The 22,952-nt window shown below is 43.1% G+C and overlaps 1 protein-coding gene across 4 annotated transcripts in view; it reads right to left on the bottom strand.

Moving 5' to 3' along the window:
• The window catches only part of MIDEAS (mitotic deacetylase associated SANT domain protein), a 98,608-nt gene that overhangs the window by 12,075 nt on the left and 63,581 nt on the right, over positions 1 to 22,952 (bottom strand). For 2 of the 4 annotated variants that reach the window (XR_005774871.1, XR_005774870.1), the window contains exons 3-13: positions 21,834 to 22,103; positions 20,933 to 21,266; positions 20,548 to 20,608; positions 14,986 to 15,113; positions 12,977 to 13,083; positions 12,403 to 12,478; positions 12,146 to 12,234; positions 11,361 to 11,513; positions 8,958 to 9,116; positions 4,372 to 4,553; positions 1,392 to 2,535 (exon numbers count right to left, since the gene is read on the bottom strand). Coding sequence is in view for 1 of the 4 variants with exons in the window: in XM_040412318.1 (XP_040268252.1) it covers positions 2,304 to 2,535; positions 4,372 to 4,553; positions 8,958 to 9,116; positions 11,361 to 11,513; positions 12,146 to 12,234; positions 12,403 to 12,478; positions 12,977 to 13,083; positions 14,986 to 15,113; positions 20,548 to 20,608; positions 20,933 to 21,266; positions 21,834 to 22,103 (1,791 nt within the window). In the remaining 3 variants the exon portion in view is untranslated. Of the gene's footprint in view, positions 1 to 983; positions 2,536 to 4,371; positions 4,554 to 8,957; positions 9,117 to 11,360; positions 11,514 to 12,145; positions 12,235 to 12,402; positions 12,479 to 12,976; positions 13,084 to 14,985; positions 15,114 to 20,547; positions 20,609 to 20,932; positions 21,267 to 21,833; positions 22,104 to 22,952 lie in introns of those variants that run through there. The other 2 variants (XR_005774872.1, XM_040412318.1) reach the window with 2 other exon arrangements.

Genomic DNA, 22,952 nt, shown 5'->3' with positions numbered 1-22,952 from the left:
CGAACTTGAAATTAAAAACATGAAGTTCGCTCATTCCTACGCAACACAGAATCCTAAAAAAAAGATGCTCTTGAATAGTTACTAGTCCTCTTTATTGCAACCCTAAAGTTAAAAAGAATTAAGGGAAGAGGTATTAGGAACACTTACCATAATGTCCTCCTCTTTCTCCATTCTACTCCATTTTAAATCGCAATTTAAAGGTTACAAAGAAAAGTCACGGTAGTGTCTTCCGAGCTTCATTTATTACAAAGTCTACATTTATATATTTTCCTGCTTCTGATCTTAGATTGCAAGAATATTAGGTTTGGAGAAGGGAACTGGACCTGGGCTGCAGTACAGTCCTTGTAGGTGCCTGCTAATACAGAATCCTACTAAAGGTCCTTTTACAGCAACCGATAGATCAGGCCATTATCGGGAACAAACGTTCCCAATAATTGCCTGATTGTCAGCAGAGATGAGGGCTGCATTTACATGTAGCAATCAACTCCACTGTATGAGGACAAGTGATCGATTGTCCCCGTAGAAAGTTATTGCTCCTGGGCAGCAGATCCTTGTTTAGACACAGGCCGCCCGGCACAGATGACTTTTGGTGCCGGCCTGAAAGACACGATTCCCTGCTGAACGAGCATCGGGTGATCTACACAGGCCAATTGTCGAGGACAAGCGATCTCTGAATAATTTGCCTAATTATCAATCTGTGTAAATGGACCTTTGTGCTTCTAGTTAAAGAGGACCTTTCACTAGAATAAAAAATCTAAACTAAGCATACAGACATGGAGAGCGGCGCCCAGGGATCTTCCTCCACTTACTATTATCCCTGGGCGCCGCTCCGTTCTCCCGGTATAGGCTCCGGAGCCCATACCGGGAGAACGGAGCGGCGCCCAGGGATAATAGTAAGTGCAGGGAGATCCCTGGGCGCCGGTGTCTGTATACTTAGTTTCTATTCTAGTTTTTTATTCTAGTGAAAGGTCCTCTTTAAGTCCATCCCCTTCTTCCTCAAATTTGTATATTTCTGTAGGATTTAGAATCAGGTTACAATAGGTAAGTGCACACATGGATTCTCATTCATTTCCATGTGTAGCGTCCTATCACTGCTGATAACTATGCACCAGAAGAAGATTGTGCATTGTCAAAGTGAACAGCACTACAGTTTCTTAACTGGATGAAGACTCCATACCCACTGACAGCAGCTCTGGGAGCCATTTTGAATATGGTGGGATGTCTTTAGCTTCTCCCACTTAGACATATATGAGAAAACGGAGCGCACACCTCCCCCGAGATTGGATAGGCTGCCCAAACTATGAACATTAGGCCTCATGCACACAACTGCATTTTGTATCCGAGTCCGATCTGCATTTTTTACCGACTGCAAACTGACCCATTCATTTTACATCCGCGTGTCTGTTCTGCAAATTATAGGGCATGTCCTATTTTGGTCCGTATTGCGAACAACTATAGGCATCTATAGTAATGGGAGTAAGAAAAATGCAGATTGCACACGGAAGATGTCGCATTTTGCGGATCCTTGGTTTGCAGATCACAATACAGACACTGCCGTGTGGATGAGGCCTTGTACAAGATTAACCCATAAAATGGCCGCTTCTACTGTGTCCAGATAATTTGTGCTCTTTAGGCGCAGGCTACAAGGCACACTTTATTACACAGATCTTGCCCAGACGTCAGGTAGACCAAGATACAACTGATGGAGGACAACGAAGGAGGTTGTCCTGAAAGGGTAGCATGGCAGCAGTGTTGCGGTCACACCGCTGTCCAAGTAGCCCTTTTGATCTTTGGCAGGGATAGACAAACTTCAATACGGATGATCATTCAGTAAAATGTCAAACCTCGGCAGTAGCGCACTCACGGGTTTGTGCAAAATTCCACATTCCAATACAGTGAATGCTACTAAAGAAGAATACAACTGAATAAAATGCACTTTCCACAGTGACAGGAAAACCAAGCAAGGTCCACAACAGAAATGTTTCTTTAGGAAGCCTCCTGGTTGCAGGTTTTAAAGGAAAGAAGACGAACGTTGGCTTGCAGAATAGATTTTTTTTTTCTTTATGTAACTTGTCTTTACAGGCACAAGGGTAAGATAGAAAATATAGGTTTACTTTCCAAAACATATGATACACTGTAGATTACCAAATAAATAGTTAATTTAAGAAGATAAAAAGTCCCGAGTCTACTGTTCATCAGTTTGATTCTTGCAGAAATTGCAAGCGTTCAATTACAAAAAACAAAAAAAAAGTTAAGGGAATGAAGCGAGGTTCCAGCCTCACTGCGCCAGCGGAGAGCTCCAGTTATATCTCACCATCTGAACTGTCACAGCTCTCACTGCTGCTGCTGGTCATGCTTCCGCTGTCACTGCTGCTCCCGTTGTCACTGCTCTCCATCTGACGGGACCGCGCGGCTAAAGCTGCCCTCGCAGCAGCCGCAGCAGCCGCTTCACTCTGCTTCAGAGCCGCTGCCTTCTTTTCCTGTTCCGAGTGGCTTTTCATGTGTGCACTGCGGCTTTTCACTTTAAAGAAGACCCTGGAAGAAGAAAAGTCCTGCTGATTATCTGAAGTAAGCAAGAGATGCAAGTGTGATGAGAAGGTAAGAAGAAGACTACCATATATTTGGCACCCACTTGGTTAATTTTGTAAAGCCTATACACCCTGAAATGCCTGATGTTCGGGCAGGACGAGCGCCGATGGATAATCTAATATCACCACCCTATTACACGGGTCGATGCAAAGTGAATGTCGTTCCTCCCTTATCAGTTCTGTTGGCATTCGGCAGCACTTTCCTGATTACACAAGGAGATGTGCTGCCAATATTTAGGCATCTTTCTTCCATTTATCGACTTATCGGCGGCACAATCATACAGGCCAATTATTGGAAAGGACCGTTCCTATGTTCACTTGTTCTCAATAATTGGCCCGAATATTATTTGGTCTAACAGGGTTCCAAAAACTTTAAGTTGCAGGACCGTAAGGAAGGGGATTGGGTGCAGAAATAAGAGTCTAGGGGTTTATCTCGTGGAGAATATAGTGTCACAGTTGAAATACAACTTGCCTAATCCCTATTTTCCTCTATATTGGAGGGAGAGTCAGAAAAAGGCCCCATCTTACCTATTGGGCCCCAGAATTCAGGAGGTGGTGGCAATATGTATCTGGGGTTTGTGAACTGTATGGAGGTGTGATTTATGCCCAGTTTGCAGGCAAGTGGAGATAGACTAGCTACTTTGAGTTACCCCCACGTCACATTCCCGAAAAGTGCATATGTGACATTTAGCTCGAAGCACGTGATCCTAATTGAACTCCATACAGGTTGCATAATTGGGGTCCATTTATCAGTTATCTAAAAGGCCACATGCAATACAATTAAAGGGGTTTTCCAAGAGTAATACTGGCGGCCTATCCTCAGGATAAACTACAAGAAAGGTTAGACTAGCACATTCATGGTCATAGAAGCAAAGAGCTTCAATTTTTACATTTCTAGTAGGTATACTACCATTTTAACTTAAAATGATCCCCATTTCTCAGTTTATGGTTTGTATGTGAAATGTTGTGCAGCCATACTGTTATTAGCCATCCTCAGGAGAAGTCATGAATAATTGTCAGGTAGGGATCCAACTCCTGGCACCCCCACCAATAAGCTGTTTGAAAAGCCTATTCCTAGACAAGTGACGTCACATTCATCGGTCACGTGGCCTAGGCGCAGCTCAGTCCCATTCTAATGGATGGTTCTGGGCGGCCATACCGAGCACTGCCGTTATCCACTGAATGGTGCTGTGCTTGGTATGCTGTGAAGTAGCTGCAATGCTCGGCAAGGTGCCATGGCTTCTTCAATCAGCTGATGGGTGGCGAGGCCAGGGGTATGGAGCCCACCGATTAGACATCCTGAAGATAGGTCATCAATATTTTCCTCCCGGAAAAAAACCTTTAAATGGGATGTTAAAATGCAGCAGTCCCATATTATGCCCACACACACACACACCCTAATGAGTCACATAGTAGAAAAAAAAAAAAAAGTGTAGTAAAAAATGGGAAAACATTTTTTTATATCAGGGGAATGCAACCTTAGAGATGTGGGGATATCCTGCTGAAACTTGGGAGGGTCTCAAGATCTACTTGATATTGCATTGTGCAAGAACCATGGAGGGAATGGTGTGTAAGTTATCAGGGGTGTTGCTAGGTTCTTAAAAGATACTGGGGCAGATTTAGTTTTTCAAGGAGTATAATATTGATAGCCTATTTTCAGGATAGGTAAACCGCTTGATAGGAGTCTGACTCCCAGCACCCCTGCCGATCCGCTGTTTGAAGAGCTGATCGGCGGAGGTGCAGCTGTATGCTGTTTTTAGTGTCATTTTTACATGTTACCCACCTGCCACATTTTTTACAAGGGAAAGTGCCCTCTTGTGCTGCTGGAGTCTTGTTTGCATTCTCAGTCTTTTTTGCATCATCTGCAGGAATACTCGCCCGTGGTCTTCGCCCCCTCGGTTTGGGGGTCTTTACTGTCAATGACATGTCCATGTCTTGATTTCTTAAGATGAGTGTGTCATTTGACTGAGGGGAAATAAATAAGACAGTTATCTGTATAAATATATTGAATGCAACCTTTTTGGTCAGCTGAAGAAAATCAAATTATTCTTTCCATTTACCCTATTTTTTTTTTATCCCAATTGTTACATCCCCTAAAAATGTCACAACAAGTCCCTGTTTCTAACATTTCTCTGACATTGTGGAACTGTCACTACTAACTAACTGACATACACATCCATGTTGTGGTTCTCAGTAGTCTCCTTGCCTATACTTTTTGGGCACCTTAAAAATGAAAACGGTCAAAGAAAAACGTACGCCAAGCTGAACAGACCAGAGCACAGCTCCTCATTACCCTCTGCTTGCTACATTTCCCAACATGCCAAGTAGTAATTGTGAAGGATTATCATGCTTATTTTTGGACCATTCATTTTGCAACACTTTGCCAACTGGACAAGACGTGGCTGGTACACTGTCATCATAAAATCCTGTACAGGACATGATATGCCCATAAGCAGCTACAAATCCAATGTGGTAACATGATGTACTGCACTGTGCAAACGCCAGAGGCAGGTGTGGAAAAAATGCTGCAAAGTAAGAATGCTTCATTTTAAGTGTTATTTGTAAAGTTTTAAGTGTTATTTTTATCAAGTAACAAACTGTAAAGTGAATGAACAAAAAATAAATATAAATCAAAATCAATATTTGGTGTGACCGCCCTTTGCCTTCAGAAAAGTCTCACTTCTTCTAGATACACTTGTACACAGTTTTTGAAGGAACTTGGCAGGGAGGTTGTTCCGAACATCTTGGAGGACTAATTACAGATCGTCTCTGAATGTAGGCTTGCTGAAATCCTTCTGTCTCTTCATGTTATCCCAGACAGACTTGATGATGTTGAGATCAGGGCTCTGTGTGGGCCATATCATCACTTCTAGGACTCCTTGTTCTTCTTTACGCTAAAGACAGCTATTAATGACATTGGCTGTTTGTTTGGGGTCGTTGTCTTGCTGCAGAATAAATGTGGAGCTAATCAGACCCCTCCGTGATGGATAATAATCTGCCTGTATTTCTCAGCATTGAGGACACCATTAATCCTAGCCAAATCCCCAACTCCATTTACTGAACTGCAGTCCCAGACTTGGAAAGAGCCTCCACCATGCTTCACGGTGTCCTTCAGACACTCATTATTGCCACTCTTCAGCCAACAAACTGCCTTCTGTTACATCCATATACAGTCCAGAGCTCCTGCTGCCATTTTTCTATGTTTTTGTGCATAGTTGAGTTACTTTGCTTTGTTTCCACCTCAAACATATGGCTTTTTGGCTGCAATTCTTCCATATAGACCACTTCTGGCCAGACTTGTCTGAACAGTAGGATGGGTGTACCCAGGTTCCACTAGTTTCTGTCAGTTCTGAGCTGAGGGCACTGCTGAACATCTTCTGATTTAGAAGGGAAGCAAGCATTATGTGTGTGACGAATAGCGCACCTCACGTCGAGCTCACGAGATACGGTATAGTCACTGGTTACCAAGAAGTGAGGTTACACCCTCCCGGAGGAGCAGGTAAGGTAAGCTTAGTACAGTTTACACAGTTTCCTCCTGTCCACGCGGGCACAGAGAGGCAGAGGGTTAGAGACACTCGCTCACAACCCTGGCAAGCTGAGAGAGTCTTTTCACTGCCCCAGTGAAACAGCGCTTCCTCAGCCCGGGTATACTGTCACCAGTTTCTCGTTTGATATAAGCCCGGTCTGCTAACAGGATTATATAGGGTGAGAAACCAACCCGCGGTAGCTTATAACTAGGCCGAAATACGGACGCCCAAACGACCCACAAAACCCATTAGGGCCCATAGCTCCAGACCAGAAGGTCACAGGGAGATGGTTCTGGGACCAATGGGTCCGTCTGGGTTCCGGCTACAGCTAGAGTCCACACATGGTACCGTTATTAGGTTTCTGTGGGGAGATCTCCGTATCTCTCCTCCCAACTACGAGCAGGAGCCTGTCCATCTTGGCCACAGGGTCGCAAATACATATCTGGTGTATGTATAAATCGCTGGTTCCATGATGTTTGATAGTTGCTTTTGTTCTGAGGAATGACTTATACCCCCCTGCAGGGAAGTTTTCCTACAGGATCCGTGCTGTCTGAATGGAGGTGTGAAATGTAACCAAATGTGGCCTGCTAGGAGTTTTCTGGCTGCGCTTTGAAGCAGGGCCCCCCTGTGGAGTTTGATTTCCTCTGCCACTCCTGGAGCAAATGGCAGGAATGAAATCATACTCCATATTCCTCACAATGTGTTTTTCATCTTCTAAAAAAAAGTTTTCAGCAAATAGAATTGGGGATTTGGTCATGGTTAATGGGGTCCTCAATGCTGAGAAATACAGATAGATCCATCATGCAATACCACCAGGGAGGCTCCAGATTTATTCTGCAGCAGGACAACAACCCCAAACATACAGCCAGTGTCATTAAGAACTATTTTTAGCGTTAACAAGAACAAGGAGTCCTCGAAGTGATGATATGGGACTCACACAGTCCTAATCTCATCATCACGTCTGTCTGGGATTACATGAAGAGATAGAAGGATTTGAGCGAGACTACATCCACAGAAGATCTGTGGTTAGTTCTCCAAGATGTGTGGAGCAACCAGCCCCACCACCACCGCGGCTGAGTTCCTTCAAAAACTGTGTGCAAGTGTACCTAGAAGAACGGATGCAGTTTTGAAGGCAAAGGGTGGTCTCACCAACTATTGATTGGATTTAGATTTCTCTTTTGTTCATTCACTTTGCATTTTGTTAACTAATAAACTATCAATATTTCTACTTTTAAAAGCATTCTTACTTCAACATTTTTTCTAAAGCTGCCTAAGCCTTCTGCACAGTACTGTAGTTATGGCTACAGTAGGCATCTGCACCATTTTGTAAATCATAGCAAAAGATCCCCATGTATTGTTAAGATATGCTATCACTTTATGATCTATGGAGATCAAAATCTGGACCCCCCCACTGATGCTGATAATAAAGGAACAGCAGAGCTAATTTATTGCTGCATCCCCTCCTCAGTTTTCTCTGTACATTGGCACTCTGACCACCGAGCTGTGCAAGGAACTGCAGCCAGCCTGATTCAGTAAAATGGGGCCATGCTGCAAGTCCCCTACTCAGCAAGTGGCCATGTCTCTGCTTTCCAAGGAAACTTTCTAAAAGGAACGCACTGCTGAAGTAACCCTGTGGCCCCCTTCATTCTTACGATTAGTGGGGGTCCCAGAGGTCAAACAACCACCAATCATGAATTCAAGTGATATGCCATCACTTTATAAGGTGGAAATACCCCTTTAAAGAGGACCTGTCCCCTCTCCTGACATGTCTGTTTTAGTAACTACTTGCATTGCCCATGTAATAACAATCCTGGAGCATCTCTTCTTATGGCTCTATGTTGCGACATTCCTTATTATTCCTGCTAAAAGTTATGAATGAATTGCTAGCAGTTTGCAGTGGAGGTCCAGATGGAGTGTGCCCCCGCATAATCTGATACTATCCCATTTCTACTGCTAGTGTCAGACTGTGCAGAGAGACACCCTCAACTGGTAACACCCATCTAGACCTTCATTGCAGACTGATACTAATTCATTTATAGCTTCTAGCAGGAATAGTAAAGGAATGGTACAACACAGACATAAGAATAGATGCTCCAGAATTGTTATTACATGGGGAATGCAAGTACAGTAGTTACTAAAACAGACAGGTCAGGAGAGGGGACAGATCCTCAGTTGTAAACTCTTTCTACTCCACCTTACCACTGCCACCACAGGACACTTTGGATTGCAGGGCAGAGTCATGGCATGGGACCCGCCACCCATCACACATTCTAAACATATCCTCATTAAACATCTATGGTTTGAATACAGCTAAGGCTACTTTCACACCAGCGTGGATCAGTAATGGATCAGTAATGGATCTGCATAAACGCTTCCATTCTGATAATACAACCGTCTGCATCAGTTATGAACGGATCCGGTTGTATTATCTTTAAAATAACCATGACCGATCTGTCATGAACACCACTGAAAGTCAACGGGGGACGGATCAGTTTTCTATGGTGTCCGAAAAAACGGATCTGTCCCCATTGACTTACATTGTGTGTCAGGATGGATCCGTCTTGCTCCATACCACATTGCGGACAGAAAAACGCTGCTAGAAGAGTTAGTCTGTCCGCGTTGGGGACGCAGCCAAACAGAACGGAATGCATTCCTAGTGCACTCAGTTTTGTTCAGTTCAGTTTTGTCCCTATTGACAATGAATGAGGACAAAACGGAAGCGTTTTCCCCCGCTATTGAGATCCTATGACGGATCTCAATAGCGGAAAGGGAAAGCGCAAGTGTGAAAGTAGCCTCAAAGGCATGAATTGCTAGTCATTCAGCTATTTCTGAGAGTTCTTACTATTTCACTGGCTTGTAAAGTTTGTGTAACTTTCATTTGGGAAGGCGCATTACTCCTTTCATCCTCCTCTTCCATTGCGGCGTGCACATTATTCTCCGTCTCTGCATCATCACCTTCTGTGTTTTGGGGAGGAATGCCTGCTCCAAGTCGCTGAGAAGTCTTGGGAAAAAAATAAAATAAAAAGAAATAGGTGGTTGTTAGTTTCCAGTTGAACTCTGACTGAAGGGTGAACATCTACCCATAAGGAGCGCCAATCAAAAGATATAGGAATCCATTAGCCCCATACGTAAGGCATTCAAGTTTATTGGCAGCACGACCCCTGCTGCCAATTTATGCCCACAATGACAGGGGGCAATGGTTGGATGAACAGATCATCAGTCTTTGTACAAGGGCTGTATTGTTGATACAGGATGCCATACAATACTATGATGGAATATAATACTCTCACCTGGGGAAAGAAGCACAGAGACTGCTACACATTTGACTATTTTCTCTGAGCGATCACAGAAACATAACAGTATGAAGACACTCTTATATACAGTTCTAATCTATGCACTGAAAAGTGCCATTTACAATTGACAAACAAAAAAAAGGAAAATAAAAAGGAGCAAAAAAATATAAAGCTGGCCCCTAATTCGTTAAAATTTTTTGGGTTGTCCAGGATTAAAGAAACGTGGCTTTCTTTCTAATACAGCGCCACACGATGGCTTGTGCCTGGTATTGCAGCTCTGCTCCATACTGACCTGCAATACTACAGACAACCTGTGGACATGGGCGGTGCCGTTTTTGGAAGAAAGACCCATTTCTCCAAGGTTACATTTAGTGATGAGCGAAGCGAGCTTCGAATGTTACATCCAAAGTCCCTTCGTTCATAACTTCGGATTAATACTGTACGGAGATCAGTCTCCGTACGGTATTAGAACGTATGGGCTCCGAAGAGCCAAAGTTAGTTATTCGCAAAGTCGCTCGTGACTTTGTTGACGGGCAGAGATGCTAAACGTTTATTTTCGGTGAATTTTCTATCTGCATTCATTGTGCTGGACTGCATTTTATTCCTCTGCTGTCCTGATAACAATGCTGAGAAAGCCATCGCGATAATCACAATATCTAACACTATTACAAAAAAATACAGAAAAAATTAAATGGGAAGCGTTTATCAATACAGCTAGGAGCTGGCGTGGATTTCAGTTAAAATTTACATCAGTCCAATCAGTCGAGCTAGGGAAGGCCACACCCACTTTTTAAAAGCGACGACATGGAAAAAGTCAAATTGTTACGCAAATACGGAATGCGTCAAAATTCATGTGACTTTTATGCCATTTTTGTGCTGTAAAAGCATAAATAACTGTGCCCCAGTCACTTTTTTTTGCACATTTTTTTTTTTTTACGGGTTGGTGATGACAATTGGCGTTTCTCCTCTGAACATTTCTCGGGCATTAGCTGCTCAGCCATTACAGGACTACCAGCTATTAACACCAGCCTGGCATTAACATGACAGATAGAACAGATGTAGAATAGGAGCGCCTGCCCTTCACACACACAAACTAAGCTGGCAGACACTCCCTCCTCTACGTAAGCAAACAGCCAGCAGGACTTGGCACGCAGGCACCTGGAGTTCAGCCAAGCCGTATTCACATCACTATTATGCAGCTGAATATTTGGGTGGAGGCAGAGACTTAGGACACCACGTTCCCCTACACTACGCAGTCAGCCAAATAGTTAGGAGACTGGTTGTAAACCTTCCATTGCCAGGATGAGAGGGCAAGAAATTGCTAGTTCAAAAAAGACTTTTTAAAACACCACACCCTACAAATCTTAAAGGGGTACCCCCATCTCCCATAATTCTGGGACCTCCACCAATACTGAGAATGAAGGGGCTGCAACACTGCGGTACCTTAGGGCTCATGCACACGAGGACCGCAATTTACGGTCCCCAATGAACGGGCAACATCCGTGCGGATTCCACAGACAGATCCAGAACACTCAACTTGAATGGGTCCCTGATCCGTTTGCACCCTAAAAAAATAGAACATGTTCTATTTTTTTGCGGTGGGGAGGTACGGAGAGAAACCCCACGGAAGCAGTCCGTAGTGCTTCCGTGGGGTTCTGTGCCTTCTTTCTGCACCGCACCTTCCGGATTGCGGACCCATTCAAGTGAATGAATCCACATCCGAGATGCGGGGAGCACACGGCCAGTGCCTGCATGTTGCGGACCCTCTGTTTGTGGGCCACAATACGGGCACGGCCGGCCAGCATGCCTTGGCCGTTTCTCTCTGCACAGCAGGCCCACGGAATAATTTTTAAGACAGAATTTTCATATTTTGCACAATCACCATTTTATTTTTACATGCAAGTCTCATTGATTAGATAAGTTCTGAAAATACTACATATATATAGTAATACCTTTATATCAATCTCTGAATCTTCTCTAGGGCTTTTCTCATCGGCTGCAAGCTCCACATCTCCAAATATCAGCATGCCGTTACGTCCTATCTTCACTTGCTTTTTGTAGGTGTAGTAAAACTCTACGCATTGCGCCACCGTCTTTGTTTTAATCTGGAATCAGCCACAACAGGGATTACTTGGTCACTTCACACGTAGACATTAGTGCACAGATTGTGGATTATTACTCACTATTTCCTCTTTGAGCTATGTGCCAATTCTACAGCTACCAGGATATATTTAGGAGTATTAGTCAATGCGTCACTTGGTTAACCATCACCTCTTCGCACTTTATTAACTTTCCCAGTAATGAACCCCCAAAATGTAGACTTGGGACCATCAAATCTCAAGTACCTTTGTGCAGTATGTCATAGTTCTTAGACCCCCCTGGGCCTGTAAATATATTTTGTAGCCTATTCTGCTTTAGCAGTGAGTGGAAAATACTTGGAAATGCAGTGAACTGCATTAAACTAAAATGCAATCCACATATGTTCGCTATAGATTTGCAGGTCCTAAAGCATCAGGATACAGAGATACGGCAGCCTGAACTTATTCCGATATTCCATTTTCTCTGCATTCAGGTTCATGGAATCAAACTATGCAGAGGACAAAACGTATCATATACAGTATATTACGTGGAGCCACGTTTACCAACCTATGTCCCTCTAAGCTTTCGCAAAACTACAAAGTTCCAGCATGCCCTGGCGGCCATAGGTTGGGAAACGTATACACCGTCAGCTACGTACCAGTTTCTGAACCAGCAGAAAGTCTTTCTTGTAGATGGCCATTCCCTTGTTGAAAAGTCTCTTCTCGTTTACAGACCACTTGTCTGAACCTGGATAAAAACAGAAAGTACTTGTAAAGTGGGGAAAAAGACTGAACTTTAGGACAATACCAAAAAAATAAGGCGTTCAATGTGTTTGGCAAACGAGCCATGATCTACCAAAAGACAGGGAGACGAAAGACCAACACAAACCGGTAGATACTTTTTTTTTCTGCTTACCAGAGTAATGATAGTTTGCCAGGTGATGGTCTTTGTGCCTTTTTGGTTTCTTCAATAGCAGCTTTGTAAGAGCGGCCTGTTGGAAAAGGGACAGAGAACTGAATTCATACTTTTACACCGTAATTTTGAACAATATAAATGTAATTGTCACTAGGATATCTGATGCTACTGCATTTCTTAGGTTCTAATAAAGTGGACAAGTGTCCTGGCCCTCTCCTCTGGGTAGGTCATGTATATCTGATCAGTGGGGGGTCTGACACCCGGGACCCCCCCACTGATCAGCTGTTTGAGGAGTAGGCGGTGCTCCATGCGAGCACTGCTTCCTCTTCATTACACTACGCGTCCTCTCCCTTGCAGTGGCGGAATAGTGTAATTACAAGTACTCGTTCTATTCAAGTGAATCGAGACAGTTTTTTTTGTAACACTGCTTTTCATACAGCTGATCGGCGGTGATGCCAGGTGTCGGACCCCCGCCGGTCATCAATACAAGCAGGCTGCACAACCCCTTTAAGATTTTTGTATTCGCTCACTAGATGAATATTGCATTTTCCATTATGATGATGTACAAACTTACCAAAATGTTCCCTTTGGACTCATGAAGGTAGTGAAGGGCTAGCTCCTGATTGGTGCCTCCGCCTGGTACGATGCTGGAGCAGGCTGCTGTCAGCAACTCCTCAACTGCTGATGGAAAGAGGAACCGTTAGGCACCATAGCATGGTCAGTCGTTTACATAAAACATCTCGCTAGCATAGCAATGGACCATGTTCACGTAGCCTCAACCACATCAGTAGAATGTACATACACGCCAATTAAAGCCAGCCATCTTTGTGGCTATATGCAAGGTAGCGGCATACAAAACTACTGACTACACCATTTAACATGCACTCTCTGATCACATATAACAATAGGGAAAGGCATAAACCATTGGGCAAACAAAGGATTTGTGGTTTTCTGCAAGGACTGCAATTGAACCTGCTACATTACCTTAAGGCCTCTTTCACACGGCAGTTTTTTTCAGTTTAAGGGCCGTTTTTTGCGTTCCGTATACGGAACCATTCATTTCAATGGTTCCGCAAAAAAATACGTTTCCGTATTTCCGTTCCGTTGAAAGATAGAACATAACCTATTATTGCCCGCAAATCACGTTCCGTGGCTCCATTCAAGTCAACGGGTCCGCAAAAAAAAACGGAACACATACGGAAATGCATCCATATGTCTTCTGTATCCGTTCTGTTTTTGCGGAACCATCTATTGAAAATTTTATGCCCAGCCCAATTTTTTCTATGTAATTACTGTATACAGTACATGTCATACGGAAAAACAGAACGGAAAAACGGAAACAAAAAACGGAACGGATCCGTGAAAAACACTGTAAAAGCCATACGGTCTTGTGAAAGAGGCCTAAAGGGGTTGTACAGCTATTGGGGCTTTTTAACTGTTCCCAGCAGTTTATTGTACCTGTTAAAAAAAATCCCAATCACCTGCTCCCCTCCGATTCATTGCAGCTCCGTGGCTCTGATCAGTGATCTTCCAGTTCTTGGCCTGTAGACTTCTGTGCTGACAGGGTCATGTGCACTGCTGCAGCCAATGACTGGCCTCAGCACTTGACATCTCCCCAAACAGCACGTCACTGCTGGGTCAGTCATTGACTGTAAAACCTGTGACCCCATCCAACTGGAAGATCACTGAATGGAGCAGGCAAGTGTGATTTTAATTTTTTTTTCCAACTGGTACAACATACTGCTAGGGACAGTTATTACAGTGCCAAAAGCTGAACAGCCCCTTTAAACCAGAAAATTATCATGGTGCGTAAACAATGCAGCACTACACAGATAATTGAGAGGTTCAGCTCTGCTGCATTTACAAGATCACGTCCTTCAATATTAAAGATTCACAGTACTGAACAAAGCTAACAAAAATAGCCAAACAAATCTTTTTTAAAAAGGTTGTCCCACAACACAAACACAGGATAGGGCTAACTGTAATCAGTGGGGGACTGTTGAAACCCCCGCAATGACATGCACAGGGGTCCTGTGTCCTCGTATGAATTAAAGGGACAGTGAGCATGCACGCTGCCTCTCTGTTCGTTTGCTGTCCTCCGTCCAACAGAGAAAGTGGCCTCGAAGCCACGAGGGAAAAAAAGCCACCTTACAGGAGAGGGGGTCTCTACAGCTATAGGGGATATTAAAGGGGTTTTCCGAGACATTTATACTGATGACCTATTTAATCGATGGGGGTCCAAATCACTTCAATGCTGAGCTGCACCGACGAATGTGATGTCACATGGTGTAGGCTAAGCTGTGAGAAGACAACTGCATTACTGTGAGCACCGGCGACTTCTCAAACAGCCGATCGATAGGGGTCCTGGGTGTCGGACCCCCACAAATCAGATACTCATGACCTATTGAGAGAAAAGGTCATCAGTATAAAAATCTTGGAAAACCTCTAAGAGACAATCCCTTTAAATTTCCAAAAACAAGGAAGAAATTCAATTAAAGACACTGCGGTTATACACTTGGGTTTTTATACAGATGCCATCTTGTATTTATAATTAGTAAAGTCTGATTTCACTTTTTTGCTCACCTTTATTATCATCCAAGTTATCCAGGGGACACCAAACCAAGTCTGCTTTATACTTGTCAGCAGAGGCCAGACTTCTGTCTCCGCAGTCAGGAATATCTGCCTGGAAGCGTGCGCCAATGTTAATACGTCTGAAAGCAAGAGGGGGGGGGGGGGGATAAATTAATTAATTAAGATCTTCAAACTTAATGTCGCACCTATTTTTTACCAATTAAAACCAGACAGTAATATTAGTTTTTTTTTAACCAGATTTTTTATTTTTAGATGGTAAATTTAAAAAAAAAAAAATTTGTGCGTGATTAAAAGGGACAGCCATCCTGTGCTGCAGTTAAAGGGGTTTTCCAGAATTCTACTATTCCTAATCTATCCTCAGAATAGGTCATCAATATCAGATCGGTGGTGGCCTGACACCTGGCACCCCTTCCAATCAGCTGTATGACAAGGCCACGGTACTCTGGGGAGAACTTAGGCCTCTTCCTAAGCCAGTGACATGACGTTCATCAGTCACGTGTCCTAGGTGCAGCTCAGTGCCATTCAAGTGAGTGGAGCTGAACGCAATACCAAGCACGGCCACTATCCAATGGATGTCACTGTGATTGGTAAGCCGCACTCACCAGAGCACCATGACCTCCTCAAACACCTAATAAGCGGGGGTCGGACCCCTGCCTATCTGAATATCAGAATTTCGGAGCATTCAGAGATATGCTTTACAGCAGCCACATGGACCATAGGCACTTGTATTTTGGAGATATTCATTGACTTATATTGGGGAATGTTGTGGGCATGCTCCGTGACCCGTGCAGAGGTCATTGCACAAAAGGTGAGAGTAGGGCGAGCTGTGTCTATCACCTGTTGTCAATGGTGGATGTCTAGATTATCTACTGTATATGCAGATTTAAACTGGTATTGTAATCCTTACTGTGATGCCAATGAGAGAACTGCTAAGAAGTGATGAGAACAGTAAGTGTCAGCCTATTGCAGGGCTCTGTCTCCAAGTGAAAACTACAAGATTTCAGGATTTTCTAAATATACATTTAAAAAATGCACATATGACATGCAAAATACAAAATAATAATAATAATAATAATAATAATAATAATGTGGGTAAACTCAGTATTTCCATCAGTATTTGTAAACCAAAACACAAATCTTTCAATTACAGTTTTTCCTCATAGGTTCCACTCCTGAGTTTGACTTAAAGGTGTCTGTTAGCCGTTCTGAGAGGTAGCTAGAGCCTAAGGGTACTTTCACACTAGCGTTTTTCTTTTCCAGCATACAATTCCGTCACAGGGGCTCTATACCGGAAAATAACTGATCAGTTTTATCCCAATGCATTCTGAATGGAGAGTAATCCGTTCAGGATGCATCAGGATGTCTTTAGTTCAGTCTTTTTGACTGATCAGGAAAAAGATAAAACCGCAGCATGCTACGGTTTTATCTCCGGCCAAAAAAACTGAAGACTTGCCTGAATGCATTTTTTTCCATAGGATCAGTCCTTCAGGTCTGCGCATGCGCAGACCGAAAAAAAGGTGAAAAAAAATAAATGCCGGATCTGTTTTTCCGGATGACACCGGAAAGACTGATCCAGCATTTCAATGTATTTTTCTGACTGATCAGGATCCTGATCAGTCTTACAAATGCCATCAGTTGGCATACGTTTTGCGACGGAACTGCTTGCCGGATCACTCTGCCGCCAGTGTGAAAGTAGCCTAAGGAAAGTAGGACAAATATACAATTCATTATCAGGAGTGGTGTGAATATGAAGTTTTATTCAGCCATTTCCCAGTGCGGGGCTTCACTTCGAAGTGTCCTCAGTATTGATCTGCTTCACAGTGCTTTCCTGCTTGGAAGCTTCAGCTGTCACTCACAACGAAGGGGAGCAGCTGTGAAACAGCTAAACACAGAGGGCACTTCACAGTGAAGCTCCGCCTCCTGGGCACTTGCTGGAGCAAAATCTACTTTTATATTCACACTACTCCTGATGTTAAAAAGCTCTGCAAACAGTATGTTTTTCCTGCTTTCCCCAGACCCCATCTTCTGCCAGCAGCAGTAGTTGAGCTGCTTACCGATTACCTTTAAAACACAGACGCAAAATACTGACTGTGTGAAAGTGGCTTAAAGGGCTATTATGGTGGTTACTAAAGCCAAAGCCTGGTCACGTTGATTAAAATATTGCGATTTTCTAATAAGCTTTATGCCATTTTCGCCATCTGCGTGTAATGATAGAGTGGACACCGTCCTATTGTCCTATTCCTGGAAATCAGGGAGAGCGGATGCCTATTAAAGGGACGGTCTCATCAGAGATGACCTCTGTGGCCAAAGCATGGGAAATACCGTAATACACGCTGCCTTGAGCATATGGACAGGGGTTTGCCTTCATGGAACAAACCCCTTTTTTCAGCTAACATTTTACACTATAAACAGAAATAAACAGGCAAATAATCCCTTTAAGCAGTGCAAAAAGGAATCGGCCCCTCCACATCCTTGTAGAATGGGCACATATAATGTAATAAGGCTGTAAAATGTTACGCATGTGGACCGTTTGTCATGGATTCCACACGGTCAACACTTGGGACAGCTGTGAAATAAGCAGACATGTCTACATAGCTACCACCTGGTCCCAGCACGTAAAACAGTTTTACTACCGTGGACTGTGTCATTATAGCCACTGATGAATTGTCCCTATACAAGTGTCACTGTACACAACTGCGGGTCCGAACAGGGACTCGTTGACTACATATATGAATGCCTTACAGCAAGACACTCACTTCTGTACTTTACAGGCTTTATTTGCCACTTCTCAAACTGCATATTACACGACAAGTACTTAAAGGGGTTCTTCACCTTTGTGGAGCTTTTCTACAGACCTCACCGCATGGCTGGACCCGCAGTGGTAGTGTTATTTACCCGATCCCCACTGCTGGGTTCTAGCTCCATCGCTGCAGGTCACTGGTCTCCCTGCGTCAACATTTGTTTTGACTGGCTGCAGCGGTGAATAGTCACCCATGTGTCATATCAGTGGGTCACATGATGCTTGGAGACACGTCACCACTGTGGCCAGTCATTGGCTGCAGCTGTCATATAACCCAGCATCAAACCGGATGTTGACGTGGGGAGATCCACAGGCTGCAGCACAGGCGGGGCAGCAGTGTAGCCAGAACCCAGCAGCAGGGATCAGGTACGTGTAATCACCACCACGGATCTGGCCATGCTGTGGGGGTCAGTAGAAAAACTACACAAAGATGAATAATCCCTTTAAACCTTTCAGTTAAGTGCCATGCATTTTAAATAAGCTGTACATGAATACTCGAATATCTCCACCAAAAAAAAAAAAAGGACTTCAGGACGAATTCTCTTTAATACCCATTCATTCAGTCCCTATGCCACAGGAGTATAAAATCCAGCCCCCAGGCATGCAGAATGCCTATACAAACATTTGTGGAAAAAAATGGCTCATTCTAAAGAGTTCACTGAATTCGGGTGTGGTCCTGTAATAGGATGCCACCATTGTAACAAGTCAGTTCATGAAAATTCTTCCCTCCTACATATTCCAGCTTGTATTATTGCAAGTTACAGGGTCGCTGAGTGCTCTGCTGACTCAGTAAAAGCATCGGATGAGAGGTGTAAAGCACGCCGCCACTGGACTCTGGAGCAGTGCAAATGTGTTCTGCGGAGTGAAAAGCTCCTGTAGTTGTAATATATAGGTGTGACAATAATTTTGGCTATATATTGTAGGTTAAAAGAGAATATAGCTTCAATACTTTTATACTATTTAAAACTAGCTTTTTTCTTTTTATCAGTTTTATTTTCTGACTGTAGATGCGTTTTATTCTATTTTATATTATTCTATTTTCTGTACATGATTATAGCGGAACCATCTGGCCCAAATTGCTTTACAGCAGTCACATCGACCATAGGCACGACAGATGGGAAATGTTCACAGACGTCTATGGGAGAGTTATCAAGACATGCTCTGTGATCTGTCCAAAAGTCAACGTGCAGGGAGGGGGAGGAGGCGAGCTGCGATCTACTCTATTGTGAATGGTGGATCCTGTGTTATTATTATATAAGTGTTACTTGTCATTGTAATCCCACCTGGGTTGATAAGCTAGATAACTACTGAAAAGTCATCTGTACGAACCAGGAAGTGGCAGCCTATTGTGAAAACTGCAGGAGAAGTTTGTGAAAGTGATTTGAGAATGAAAAAATAAAATAAAATAAAAAAATCTTAAAATAGGTTTAGTATACAACATTATTGAAATAGGTGATGTTCTGATGACACATTCCCTTTCTGGTGTTATTTTACATTTTCCACTAATTTGTCACTTTTATAGCCGTCTTCTCGTTATCATCACAGGCAGGATTACAATTATTTCATGTTGATTTCTAATTTTCAATGTACTGGAAAAATTAAAAACTGATTGTGAATGTGGACTCTTCCTTTAAAAATATAATGAAATACAATATGTGCTTTGGACTCAAAGGTTATGTACACCTCTGGGGGCAATTTTTATTACTGTTCTTATTTTGAGCTAAAAAATTTTTTTTTCAATTGGTCTTTATTAAAAATATGGCGTCCTTTTTTCTGTAGAGAGCTGCGCTCCTATGGATTTTCTGTCTTTTCCGTCATCTGGGGAGCAGACGGACTCCTTATCTCTGCTCTTATAAACACTCATTAAAGCTCAATCCTCATCTCACTGATAGGAATGTGGCTTAAATAAGTGTTTATGACCTCTTAGTAGTTTAGAGAGAAGGTTTATTAGATGATGACCAGTCACACAGGCAGAAAAAAGTTAACCCTATGTGACAGAACAGCAATATTTTTAATAAAGGCCAATTGAAAATATGATTTTTTGCCAAAAATTAGTAAAATGAAATCACGAATAAAAATTGCCTCCAAAAGGTGTACATAGCCTTTAAGATCTCCATAGAAAGATTATGATGGCACTGGTAAACATGGAGAGATGTGGAAGTGATGGGCTTCTTAGGTAAATGTACGTTAATTTAGCACTTTTTAGAATAAAAAAACATTCTACAAGAAAAATAAAATATTCAGCTCCAATGATGGGTTCCTGGTCACTTAGATGTAGAATAAAGAGGCCTTGTGTAGTTTTAGCCCAGGACTCTATTTGCAGCTATATACTATTAGAGTAAGTCACTAGATATGAAGGATTTATAGACTCTGAACGTTCTGTAGGATCTACCCACCATTAAATGCAGCATTTATAATTTACAAACCAAAAAGACACAAAAGCTGAAAAGCCGTGGCCTTCCAAACATTTCTAAATATATTACTACAGGGCAACCATTCATATGAATGACCGTACGCGTAATAAATGGACAGCTCGAGCCCATCATAGCATGAGCAGCTCTCCTTTCTAGCCCAACTGAGTGACTCACCTCTATTGTGTCCACACACTCTAGTAGGCCACATGGGCAAAGGCAGCCACTGAATACACTATAAATCTATACACAACTCATCTACAGCAAAAAAGCCGATCGAAGCAACTACATACTCTGCAGTCATTTACTCACTGATCAATATATATGTATACATAGACTTACGGTTCAAGGCTAACAGGCGTTGCTTCTGCTGTTAGCAAGGGCGGCATGTCTTCTCCACTGTCTGCAAAATTAAATACAATTGTATTACAAATATAGGGTCTCCATTTGCTGGCCCTAATATATTTACCCAATAAACAACTTAAAGAAATACACATTATATAATATATATATAAGAAGAAGGAAACTTGAAGAATACTTGATCCATCTTGACCACTTTGGAAATCAAAACTGCCATGGGAAATGTATAAGAAGTCTCTACCACATTCATCACAAAAAATTATAAATAAAAAAAATCAATCTATATTTTCAGGAATATCTGGACCACATGATCCAGTAGATGAAACGGCTTAAAATTAACTCAAGAAATAGAAGAACGAGCACTTACTAGATCTCAGCAGGGTTCTCATGCTGCTTTTTGGGGTAATTGGTGGAGGCATTGAATGTGTGTTAGCCGATATGATGGCATTGAAGTAAAGTCCAGAGCCCTCACGCACAGGGCTGAGGATTGGAGGCGGTGTGTAAGGGGGCAACTCAAAGTTTCTGTCACTCAGGTGCTCAGGAACTCGAACGGGAGAGCGGAGGTGGCTTTGATAAGGAGTTATGTTGGTGTAAACTGGGACAACAAACGTGCCAGGCTTGGGAGGGATAAACAATGGTTCTGGTCTTGGTCGCTGCTTGGGCTTTCGGCAAGGAACCTCTGACAAAGCGGTGTCATTGTTCTGCAGAGAGTAAAATATGATGTGTCAGAATATTATTCAGGACTTAAAGTATAAAAAAAAGAGAATTCTTTCCGCCCAATACAATACCTCAATAAATATTAAAACACTGATACAACCATATATTACTACAAGACAGGCACATGTGTCCTCTATGCTACCTGACTTGCACACCTTATGTACCGACACGTTGGAAAACCTTTTTTGTGCACTATTATTAAAGGGGTTGTCCGGGCTTTTTCATATTGAGGACCTATCCTCAGCATAGGTCATCAATATCAGATCGGTGGGGGTCTGACACCCGACACCCCCCCCCCCCCCAATCAGCTGTATGAGGACAGGAAGAGAGACGGGAGACGGCAAGTGTGCATTGTGCGCACCGTCTCCCTGTACAGCTGATCGGCCGGGGTGCCAAGTGTCTGATATTGATGACCCATCTTGAGGATAGGTGATCAATATTAAAAGCCCAGACAACACCTTTAAGCTCGGGACATTACAGCATTTTCTCTCCAGGACAGTGATGGACACAACTTGTATCCTTTAGAATAACCTAAAAACATCTGGGCCTACCTGTACAGCAGGTTCGGAGACACCTGTATGCCCAGCCCTATGCCTTGTTACGATCACAGATGGCATTGATGCAGATGGAAGCCTTTCAGACGTTACTGTCCTTTCATCATCTCCCTTTTCTCGGCCAGTATCTATTTTCACCGGTACAGACACCGGCATTACCAGGGGTCTCAATTCTCCTTCCCCTCGGGCCTTCTTAGGGGATGATGCACCAGGAATTTCTGCATTGCTCTTCAAAGTCTCATTCTTCACTCCTAAAGTCTCACTATCCTGAAGTACCAAAAGACAATCAAGTTAACGTCAAGATTTTATTCCATTCCTAATGCGAGACATTTTCTGCACATGACCATACACAGCTGGTCTTTAGGAGAACCCCCTAAGGTCCGTCCTAAGCATCTCACACCGGCCAGAATCCTACTCTGTACTAATGAGAGGCAAATACCCTGAAACAGCTGTGTGCAGGTGGATATTGGGCTTGTTTGTTTGTTTTTTACTTTGTCATGCTCCAAAAGCTTGGCAAAAAGTCAGACTTCGACTCATAGGGAGCCACTTCCAAAAAGGTGGCACTAGTAAGACACTTCTCGTTCCCTGGGACATACCTCTTGCATATAAATTTTCCCATGGAACATTGCCACTAAGCCTCCATACACTGTTGGTCCCATTTAGGAGAGGTAACACCCCTCCTAATCTGCACAAAATCTTGTGCAGTAATTGTGTGTTTTAGTGTATTTTGCCAATTGCGTCACTTGTGTATATGAGACTCTGGTGCTGATAGCTTGTATATTACAACTCTGGAGCCAAAGTTGCATCTTCTGATATCTGGATTTAATGGTCTTCCAAACCTAGCAAAGAGCGTAGAAGAGGAAGTACTAATCCCTGCTTGCTCATAAATTGTCCCCTGTGCTAGAAATGATTAAAGGAGTTTAATTATAGTACAAAGCTAGAACCAGCCCTGCACCTCGCATGGATCCAGAGATCTCCTCATTCATTGTTCTTCTAGATTTATTTCCAGCTGACAGTTCAGGAGGCATGTCCTTTCTCTTGCGGTTCTCTCCCTTTGACAGCTCAGTGGATGTGTCCTTTCTGCTGCAGCTCTTTCCCTATCACAGCTCAAGGGGC

The sequence above is a fragment of the Bufo bufo genome, chromosome 11 (genome assembly GCF_905171765.1).
Source record: "Bufo bufo chromosome 11, aBufBuf1.1, whole genome shotgun sequence".
Lineage (NCBI taxonomy): Eukaryota > Metazoa > Chordata > Amphibia > Anura > Bufonidae > Bufo > Bufo bufo.
The sequence above is the reverse complement of the archived record's forward strand: the minus strand, read 5'-3'. Positions and strand labels throughout refer to the sequence as shown.